Source organism: Curcuma longa, chromosome 3 (genome assembly GCF_044706935.1).
Source record: "Curcuma longa cultivar G26 ecotype Majalengka, Jawa Barat chromosome 3, ITB_CL_G26_1.1, whole genome shotgun sequence".
Lineage (NCBI taxonomy): Eukaryota > Viridiplantae > Streptophyta > Magnoliopsida > Zingiberales > Zingiberaceae > Curcuma > Curcuma longa.
This window is the reverse complement of record NC_133863.1, coordinates 9,755,478-9,765,562: the sequence shown is the minus strand read 5'-3', so window position 1 is coordinate 9,765,562 and position 10,085 is coordinate 9,755,478. Positions and strand designations below refer to the sequence as shown.

Genomic DNA, 10,085 nt, shown 5'->3' with positions numbered 1-10,085 from the left:
AGCTCAAAGTAGATCCTTTGACATGAAGACAATTAGGATATTCTACGTACATCTAATTAATACTTCATCAAATATGAGTAATTATCTCAAATCTTATTCCATCCTATATTATAACATTAATCTTTTATAAAAAGAATAGCTTAATTTTAATTAAAGTTACTTAAACATAATTAAAAATAATTTAAAATTCGTAGCAACTATTAAATAGCTATAATAATAACAATAAATATTTAAGTATTTAATAACTAAAATATTATACATAATAAAATATATATATATATATATATAATATATATATATATATATATATATATTACTAATTTAATTAAAATTATTTAAATTTAATTAAAATTGCTTGAATATAATTTCAAAACTAATTTAAAATTAGAGAAACTGCTATAATAATGTAGACTTTTATGATTTTTGCCTAATTTAGTTTTATCCAATCTAATGATTTATATAATAATGAGCAACCGTTTATAGTAGCCATTAAAAAGCTTCCCTTTCATGTTCGCCCAATTTAATTCAATTTATGATTTTAAAATGCCAGCTAATTTATAAGTTAATTGCCACCTTAATAATTAATTTTTTTTAAAAAAAAAGAATATACCTAGTAAAATTTCTTCGATTTGATCAAAATTAATATACATACGAGTCATGCCTAATACAATTCCTAATCGAGCAAGACCCGACCTAACATATGAACAAATCGGACCGACCGAATCAAACCAGCGATAGGATCGCAATCTTCACACCATCAAAATATCTAATTTAGATACGACTCCTTTGAATTTGGTCCGCTCGAAATAACGAGTCATACCTAACACAATTCTTAATCGAGCGAGACCTGATCTAACATATGAAAAAATTGAACCGACCGAATCGATTTAAGAAGATCACATTTTTCACACCCTTAAATAGCCCTCCTTTTCAGATATCAAGTGTCCACCCCTTACTCCCCAACTCCCAACTCCCCCCTACCTTCACTTCCATCCACACTCTTCTACACAAACACCACTTGCTTATCAATCAATCGATCGACCATCGATGTCCACAAAGTCGACAAATCTCATACGGAACAACTTGCATGGAGCTTTCGGCGAGTTCGATTTGTGTAAACTTGGTTCGGACTTGAACTTTGAGACCAACTGACCACTTTAATGAAACGATGGCAATGGGCAACCGTGTGTGTACTGGATGTTCGTCGCCATTGTCGTTGGTCCTCCTCATTTATCGCGAGCTTCTTCCCATCTACCTCCATTAATGTGGATAGTTGTCACTGGTGGTTGTTGCTCTTTAAATCTTCTCTCTCGCTTAGCATTTCGATCACAAGAGATCATGTCGAGTAGGGCGCCATTGCCGCAGTTCTCGAGCTCGGTGAAGCTCAAGTATGTGAAGCTCGGGTATCAGTATCTGGTGAACAACTTCCTCACGTTCCTGCTGGTGCCGGTGATGGCCGCCGTCACTCTGGAGGTCGTCCGCCGGGGGCCGGAGGAGTTGCTGGCTCTGTGGCGGGCGATGCAGTTCGATCTCATCCAAATTCTGTGCTCGCTCTTCGTGATCGTCTTCGCCGGCACCGTCTACTTCATGTCGCGGCCGCGGCCGGTGTACCTGGTGGACTACGCCTGCTTCAAGCCGCCGGCGGTGTGCCGCGTGCCCTACTCGACCTTCATGGAGCACACGCGGCTGATCAACTCCGACGAGAAGAGCGTGCAGTTCCAGATGCGGATCCTGGAGCGGTCGGGGCTGGGGGAGGAGACCTGCTTGCCGCCGGCGAACCACTACATCCCTCCCAGACCCACCATGGAGGCTTCCCGGGCGGAGGCGCAGCTCGTCATCTTCTCCGCCGTCGATGACCTCCTCCGGAAAACAGGGCTGAAGCCCAAAGACATCGACATACTCATTGTCAACTGTAGCCTCTTCTCGCCGACGCCGTCGCTGTCGGCGATGGTCATCAACAAGTACAAGCTCCGAAGCAACGTGCGTAGCTTCAACCTCTCGGGCATGGGCTGCAGCGCGGGGCTGATCTCCGTCGACCTGGCGCGCGACCTGCTGCAGGCGCACGGCAGCTCCAATGCGCTGGTGATCTCCACCGAGATCATCACCCCCAATTTCTACTCCGGCCACCAGCGCTCGATGATGCTGCCCAACTGCCTCTTCCGGATGGGCGCGGCGGCGATCCTGCTGTCGAACCGCCGCCGCGAGGCCCGGCGCGCCAAGTACCGTCTGGTGCACGTGGTGCGCACGCACAAGGGAGCCGACGACCGGGCGTACCGGTGCGTGTACGAGGAGGAGGACGGCGAGGGCCACTCGGGGATCTCGCTGTCGAAAGACCTGATGGCGATCGCCGGCGACGCGCTGAAGGTGAACATCACCACCATCGGGCCGCTGGTGCTGCCGTTGTCGGAGCAGATCCTCTTCTTCCTGACGCTGGTGGGGAGGAAGGTCCTGAACGCCAAGTGGAAGCCGTACATCCCCGACTTCAAGCAGGCGTTCGAGCACTTCTGCATCCACGCCGGCGGCCGGGCGGTGATCGACGAGCTGCAGAAGAACCTGGAGCTGTCGGCGGAGCACGTGGAGGCGTCGCGGATGACGCTGCACCGCTTCGGGAACACCTCGAGCAGCTCGCTCTGGTACGAGCTCAACTACATCGAATCCAAGGGGCGGATGCGGCGGGGCGATCGCGTGTGGCAGATCGGCTTCGGCAGCGGGTTCAAGTGCAACAGCGCCGTCTGGAAGTGCCTGCGCACGGTGAATCCTCCGGTGGACGGCCCGTGGGCCGACTGCATCCACCGCTACCCCGTCAACATCCCGGAGATCATCAAGCTCTGATCACCCCATTGCATCCGGCGCCGGAGAGGAGAGCAGAATTCGATCGTCGCCGTCGTCGTCTCCATTGCTTGTTTTTCAGTTATGAATCGTGCGTGTGGCAGTTGGTAGTTACAAATCAATCAAGTTGTAAACAAATAGAAATCAGTGTGATATCTCATGAATAATTGGAAGAGAAAAACACATTCAAAGGAATAGAGTTTGGGGAAAGTCCCCAGAGCATACCTGAGTTGGTTACAATGGAACAGATTTGCCGAAGAAGACAAAGGTCCGAATCTCAACGAAGCCAAATAATATCATCCTCCGTCGTGACCAATTGCAGTTTCTCGATTTACCTTCTCACATATGATCGCGGGACCGATCGTGTGGAGCCGCTGGAGTGGCGGATTCTACCTTTTGTAGAAGAGTTTGGGGAAAGTCACCAAATCACATCTAACAATAGCCAAGGGCGAAGAGAGGAGAACTCAAACACATGTTGAGCTCAATCCGAACGGTTGATCTAACAAGGATCGATCGTGTAACATACATGTTCGTGTGTGCGAGCACACTCAAGCATAATACATTAACAACTAATCACTTAAGTTGAACTTCCTAAGGATACATAATATTGCACGAATTCGCCTAGATCGATATACAAAAAGGTATTATCTCGACTTCACTGAGATTCGACTCTTACCCATTTCAACAACTCTGCTCTATCATAACCAACTCAACTACTACAATACAATATGAAAAAAAAAACATTGCCAAAATACATTGATCTTGATTACTATAATGAACAAAAGAACAAAAAAGAAAAGTATCTCAAGTTTGAATTCAAACACACACCTCCTCAAACCCTAAACCAAAACCAGAGAGATTATTGTGATCTTACTACAATGCCATCCCAAAACTTGACTAATTCATCTCAGTAATAGCTATGTGCAGTGCTTATTCAGAAACACATCTTTCTGCAGAAACAAATGTTTTCAGATGCTATTTACATGTGGTCAGGCAGTCAATACTGCAGTAGTGCCGCGAAGTTTCGATCGATCGAACATGCACTCGTCTCACCGAAGGGGCTTTTCCAATTCACCCGAATGCAGAGAGAAGATGTCGACCGGCACTTTCGTGCAGTTGTGCGTACTACTGCCACTGAACTTGGAATGGCCTGGTTGATGGAGGTGGTCGAGATAGATCACTATGACAGTTATGTCATCGTGGAAGTGGCGTCGTACTCCCTTCCCGATCTGTCTGATATCATCGTATTGCATCTCTCGTTTTCTTGCAGCCTCACAAAGAGCAGCTTTCACCAACCTCTTTGCTATTCCCTGCATAGGAAGAACATTTTTAGATTGATAGAAGAAAATTAAGGATTCTAGAGGTAAGGATCTAAACTGTCTACCGCTCTCGGGTTCTTGAAAACTATTTCAGCTGCGGCTTCGTCACTTAACTGCTCCCAGAGTCCGTCTGATGCAAATATCAAAAATTTGTCTTGCGGCTTGAGCTTACGAACCTTTATCGATGGCTCTGCAGTGATGACAGGCCTCTTCAGTGCAAGAGGAGACACAACTTGCTGGAACATTGGATCTTCACTGAAATCAGGTTTCTTTAGGTATATATCTCCGATAGACCTAGATACCTTACCGATCAAAAAGTAGAAGGATTTACTTAACTTTCAAAAATGATACGTTTGCATCCAAAATGGTAGATCAAATTTCATATGGAAGAACAAGCATGAAGTTTGTACACGGTTTGCAACTATTGAAATCGGGTTTCTTTAGGTAGATATATCCGATAGACCTAGACACCTTACCAAGCAAGAGAAGGATTTACTTAACATTCAAAAATAATAACTTTGCATCTTATACATTTGCATCCAAAATGGTAGACCAAATTTCATATGAAAGAACAAGCTTGAAGTTGAAAGAGTATACGGTTTGCAACTTATTGAAATCGGGTTTCTTTAGGTAGATATCTCCGATAGACCTAGACACCAAAGGATTTACTTAACATTCAAAAACGACAACTTTGCAACTTATACGTTTGCGTCCAAAATGGTAGACCAAATTTCATATGAAAGAACATGCTTGAAGTTGAAAGAGTATATACGGTTTGCAACTTATTGAAATTGGGTTTCTTTAGGTAGATATATCTGATAGATCTAGACACCTTAGAGCAAGAAGAAGGATTTACTTAACATTCAAAAACAATAACTTTGCATCATACATTTGCATCCAAAATGGTAGACCAAATTTCATATGAAAGAACAAGCTTGAAGTTGAAAGAGTATATACGGTTTGCAACTTATTGAAATTGGGTTTCTTTAGGTAGATATCTCCGATAGACCTAGACACCTTACCGAGCAAGAAGGGTTTACTTAACATTCAAAACGACAACTTTGCATCTTATACATTTGCATCCAAAATGGTAGACCAAATTTCATATGGAACAACATGCTTGAAGTTGAAAGAGTATATACGGTTTGCAACTTATTGAAATTGGGTTTCTTTAGGTAGATATCTCCGATAGACCTAGACACCTTACTAAGCAAGAAGAAGGATTTACTTTAGCATTCAAAAATGACAACTTTGTAACTTTTGCCCAATACATTCAATCCCCAAATGGTACACCAATTTTCATATGAAAGAACAAGCTTGAAGTTGAAAGAGTACACAGTTTGCAACTTATTGAAATCGGGTTTCTTTAGATCCAATCAACCTAGACACCTAACGAGCAAGAAGAAGGATTTATTTAACATTCAAAAATGACAACTTTGCAACTTATGGCCGATACATTTGAGCCCCAAATGGTGGACCAAATTTCATATGAAAGAACATATACAACTTATTGGAATTGTGTTTCTTTAGGTAGATATCTCCGAACGACCTAGACACCTAACAAACAGGAAGAAGGATTAACTTAACATTCAGAAATGACAACTTCACAACTTGTGCCCAATACATTTGCATCGCAAACAGTAGACCAAACTTCATATGGAAGAACATGCTTGACTTTGAAAGAGTATACAGTTTACAATGAGCATAAAGGGGACAATTAGTACTAGTATTTCTGTTAGTATCGAGTTCTAAAAGACAGTTTATATGCAAATTTGTCGAATTAAGGTATGATAATTCAAGCATTACGAGTCGTTTAACAGAAGAGATATCATCTGAATGATTCAATTGTATCACAAGATTGTTAATAATCACCAGAAAATGCAGCTGAAAATAACTGAAAGGTAGCAACTGAACTTGGCAGAAGGAACAAGAAGGCCATGGTTTTGTTACCTGAATTATCCCTTTTATTCGCCAGGCACCGCGGGCGTGGACGACGATCTGGTCATCGTCGGGATGCAGCTCACGCACCTCCCTCCTCACTTCCTCCACCGCCACGTTGTGGTCCGTCGACAGCCGCTCGGCGACCACGGACTTGTTGTTGCCCAGGCTCCGGCGGCCGAGGACGGCCCTGGAGTCCCCCAGGTTGGCCACGTAGACGACGTCGCCGGCGATGACGCCAACGAGGCAGCAGGAGCCCACCGCGGCCATCTGCGGAAGGGCCGGCAGGGACCTCCTCACCAGTTGCATGAAGTCCTCCTCCGTCGCGCGGAAGGCCTTCTTGATCACCTCCGCCGATACGCCGCCGTGCTCCGAAGCGAACCCTAGAAAGATCAGACTTTGATGAGATTGACGCGCCAAGATTCGATTTTCGCGACGGAATCGACGAGGGGAGGAGGAGGGCAGTACGGTCGACGTAGGGGAGAAGGCGATCGCTGACGAAGCGAGCCGCCTCGGGGCCACCGTGGCCGTCGAAGACGCCAACGAAGGTGGCGGAGGGGGAGGCGAGCACCTGGCCCTGGTCCTCGAGGGAGCTGTTGGCCTGAACGACGGCCACAGAGAACTCACCGGCGCCATGGGGCTCGAGGCCCACATCCCACATCAAACCATCCCCACCGCCAGGCCGCCCAAAGCACCGCTCCAGCGACCGAAAGCACGAGCCCAGCATCGCCACTCAGTTTCAAGAACCAAAAAGCCAGGACCTTTCTCCGCCGCCGCCGCCGTCACCTCCAACGCAGAGACCTTTCCTTTGAAAAGGAAAGAGCCCAAAAGGCCGGCCTTTGTAGCCGGCGCCGAAGGCAACGGAAAGCGAGAGGTGTGAAAGCGGAGGCGGTCGACGCTGAAAGGGAGGAACGTTGAACGCGTGGAGGAAGCAAAGTGGAAGGACTATTTGGACTCCTCGAGACGCCTTTCGTTTGATTCGCGGAGCCGGGAGAGGCCCATTGCGAGCTCGCTGGTTGGCGCGGTTGGTGAGCGGCTAAGCGCTGGCACATTGTTTGGAACCAGTTCCAGTGGTAATTCTGAGGAGAGAGGAGAAAGTTTGGAGAAAAAAACAAGGCACAGTTTTTTATTTTTTTTAATTTATAATTCAAATATCTAGATTTTATCTGAGAAGATAATTAAAATATTTATTTTATTTTAAAATTAAAATTTTATTATTCCTCCAGAAGCAAAATTGAGCTGGAATTAAGCGATATATATATATATATACCTACGAATTTCATCGACACTTCGGATCCATTGTCCAATAATGGTCGGAATCTAATGTAATTTGATCGGAAACAACCAAATCACCCACCGCGCCACTGTCAAGCGCGATCGGGCGGGATTCCTGTCAAATCGCGATCGAAATCCGATGGATCCCGACATCGCCGCATCCTTCTCGATCGGAATCCCGCGCGATTGTGCCTCTGCCCGCCGCATGATTTGGCTGTTTCCGTCACTATCCAATCGGAATCCAACGTCAGACGAAGCATCGGTGAGCAGCGCGTCGATCACGTCCGATCCAGCAATCGACAGATCGACGGCGCGGCGAGGGCTCGTCGGCGCTTCGATCGGGCACACACAATCCGTCGCTTGGGATATCATTTTCGTGTATATATATATATGCTTGGGATATCATTTTCGTGTATATATATATATATATATATATATATATATATATAGGAATGATATGCCGCGCGACAAACGCCGCGCGACTCCTCCGCGAAGCCGACCTCAGCCAGCAATCGTCGCCGCGTCGCCGTCCGATCGCCGTTGGCCGCAATTACGATCGTTGGAATCCACAACTCGACGGCGCACACATTGGCATCGGATTCCGGCCGGATTGTGGCCGGAATCCGGCCAGAAACGCGACAGTCACTGTTGGCCGATGAAATCGGCCGGATCCGGCCGAATCGCGGCCGAGGGCGCGGTCGACGCGCCGGCCAGGGCGCGTCGATTGCGGCTGGTCGGCGGCGGAGATGGCCGGACGCGCGGTGAAAATCGCGCAAACAGCGCCTGTGTGGGTGGGATTCCGGCCGATATCGGCCGGATTTCTATATATAGACCGACCGCGGTATATACCGCGGCCGGTTGTTCGGCCGGAATAAATTATTTTTAAATCGCCCAAAAGAGGCTCTGTCACGTTTATGGCGACTATTTAATTTCAATCCGGTCCGGCCGGAGCGCGGAGGTGGCCTTCCAACGCAATTCAAACTTAAATATTAGCGAAGTTTTAATCGGGTGGTGCGCACGGGTGTCGCGCGGGAGATCAAAACCGTATATATATATATATATATATATATATATATATATATATATATAATGATATCCTGTTAAATGAATTATTTTTAAATTAAAATTTAATTAAATTTTAACTTTTATCCTCCTCCATTGAACTCAAATTTAAATATTAAAATTTGTCCCAAAATCGCGAAAGAGACATTCTCAATTTGAGATTCGAATGTTCGGTTCACTTTAAATCGGCGGAAAAAATTCGGAGGAGTCGGAATCAAAACCGTATATATATATATATATATATATATATATATATATATATATATATATATAATTGCCGAAAAAATATTGATGCATCAGACAATCAAAGACCATTAAAAAAGAATTAATATCAAAACTTTTATAAGTGATTATTAATTGGTTGATTACTTCTTCTTCAGAACATCACTTGAATCGATATTTTTAGTTATGAAAAGATAAATAAAAAAATTATAGATTCCTTTTTTTCTATGTATCCTTAAATAATTCCCTCCAGAAGCTTCTAAAGGGTTCTTCCACATAAAGTATACTAAAAATTTCCTTTCTCGTGCTCCGTTGACCGAGTTCATCACGCAACCAATCCGACCAGATCACCCAGTGCAGTCAACGCTCTGTGAACCCCAGTCGCCGCCCTTCCAGATGGTCAACGCCAGCATGAACACGGCATTCCTCCTCCACCCCCAAGAATCACGGAGGAGCATTAATTCGAGCAGATCGGCCACTCCTCCCTCCCCAAAGCGAAGGCGAAGGCGAAGGCGAAGGATCAAGCTGCAGCTAGCCATGGCGATGACCTTCGAGCTCTCCGGCGACTACGGCTACGTCGTCCTCGTCCTCGCCGCCTACATCTTCTTCAACTTCTGGATGGCCATCCAGGTCCTGCTCGCCCGCGAGCGGTACAACGTCGATTTTCCGACGATGTACGCGCTGGAGTCGGAGAACAAGGACGCGAAGCTCTTCAACTGCATCCAGGTGAGTGGCCTAGCTCTTCCCGCTCTAATTATCCAGGAATTAACTCGCCGCCCGACGATCTCACCGGAACGGGAATCGCTTGCAGAGAGGGCACCAGAACTCGCTGGAGATGATGCCGGCGTTCGTGGTGACGCTGCTCCTCTCCGGCCTCTACTGCCCCGTCGGAGCAGCTGCGCTCGGCGCCGTGTACACCGTCGGCCGCTACTACTACTTCAAGGGCTACGCCACCGGCGTGCCGGACAACCGCCTCACCGTCGGGTACTCGTCCTCTGTCTTTTCCGTCCGTCTTCCCCCCGTTTACTAGGACGGATTGTGATGCTTGGTGTTTACTGCAGGCGGTTCGGCTTCATGGCGCTCTTGGGGCTCATGATTCTGACTACATGGGTCGGAGTTAGACTCGTCCTCAGCCGATGAATCCGATCCAAATTTGATGTTTACCTCCGATCGATTCAGTATTAGTTCGTAAACCATTCGTTATTGAGCTCCTTCTTGATAACACAATAAGTCTATTGGACTTAGTTACTTATGAATTCGACTAGAGAACCGGTGTAGAACATGTAATGCAGATGTTTTCAAAATCAAGTTTAGAGTTTAGGGTTTATCGGACGATCTCCTTGTGTTTATGCAACAACGATATCGTATATTATATCATTCATTTCCTCATAAAACAAGTCCTTGGTTTGTAATTTGAAGATTTATGTTGTGTTTTATTTG

The 10,085-nt window shown here is 46.0% G+C and overlaps 3 protein-coding genes across 3 annotated transcripts; 2 read left to right on the top strand and 1 right to left on the bottom strand.

Moving 5' to 3' along the window:
• Window positions 1-1,338: 1,338 nt before the first annotated feature.
• Window positions 1,339-3,024, top strand: LOC141823367 (3-ketoacyl-CoA synthase 6-like). Its single transcript, XM_074710644.1, has one exon. The coding sequence runs from the start codon at window positions 1,339-1,341 to the stop codon at window positions 2,830-2,832; it is 1,494 nt and encodes a 497-aa protein (XP_074566745.1). The 3' UTR covers window positions 2,833-3,024.
• A 537-nt stretch (window positions 3,025-3,561) lies between these two features.
• On the bottom strand, window positions 3,562-7,002 carry LOC141824501 (putative protein phosphatase 2C 63). Its single transcript, XM_074711804.1, has 4 exons — window positions 6,555-7,002; window positions 6,099-6,469; window positions 4,214-4,450; window positions 3,562-4,139 (listed from the first exon to the last, which is right to left on the bottom strand). The coding sequence occupies exons 1-4, from the start codon at window positions 6,811-6,813 to the stop codon at window positions 3,879-3,881; spliced, it is 1,128 nt and encodes a 375-aa protein (XP_074567905.1). The 5' UTR covers window positions 6,814-7,002; the 3' UTR covers window positions 3,562-3,878.
• Window positions 7,003-9,125: 2,123 nt separating this feature from the next.
• On the top strand, window positions 9,126-9,897 carry LOC141825251 (uncharacterized). Its single transcript, XM_074712635.1, has 3 exons — window positions 9,126-9,371; window positions 9,457-9,629; window positions 9,707-9,897. The coding sequence occupies exons 1-3, from the start codon at window positions 9,183-9,185 to the stop codon at window positions 9,783-9,785; spliced, it is 441 nt and encodes a 146-aa protein (XP_074568736.1). The 5' UTR covers window positions 9,126-9,182; the 3' UTR covers window positions 9,786-9,897.
• Window positions 9,898-10,085: the final 188 nt, after the last annotated feature.

What these genes read in the sequence shown, in the direction of transcription:
- LOC141823367 (XM_074710644.1), top strand. Translation starts at nt 1,339, where the DNA reads ATGTCGAGTAGGGCGCCATTGCCGCAGTTCTCGAGCTCGGTGAAGCTC.
- LOC141824501 (XM_074711804.1), bottom strand. Translation starts at nt 6,813, where the DNA reads ATGCTGGGCTCGTGCTTTCGGTCGCTGGAGCGGTGCTTTGGGCGGCCT. An exon ending in GAATAAAAGGGATAATTCAG is followed by an intron (nt 4,451 to 6,098) that starts GTAACAAAACCA and finishes TTGATCGGTAAG; the next exon opens with GTATCTAGGTCTATCGGAGA. An exon ending in TTTTCAAGAACCCGAGAGCG is followed by an intron (nt 4,140 to 4,213) that starts GTAGACAGTTTA and finishes CTTCCTATGCAG; the next exon opens with GGAATAGCAAAGAGGTTGGT.
- LOC141825251 (XM_074712635.1), top strand. Translation starts at nt 9,183, where the DNA reads ATGGCGATGACCTTCGAGCTCTCCGGCGACTACGGCTACGTCGTCCTC. An exon ending in AGCTCTTCAACTGCATCCAG is followed by an intron (nt 9,372 to 9,456) that starts GTGAGTGGCCTA and finishes AATCGCTTGCAG; the next exon opens with AGAGGGCACCAGAACTCGCT. An exon ending in GACAACCGCCTCACCGTCGG is followed by an intron (nt 9,630 to 9,706) that starts GTACTCGTCCTC and finishes TGTTTACTGCAG; the next exon opens with GCGGTTCGGCTTCATGGCGC.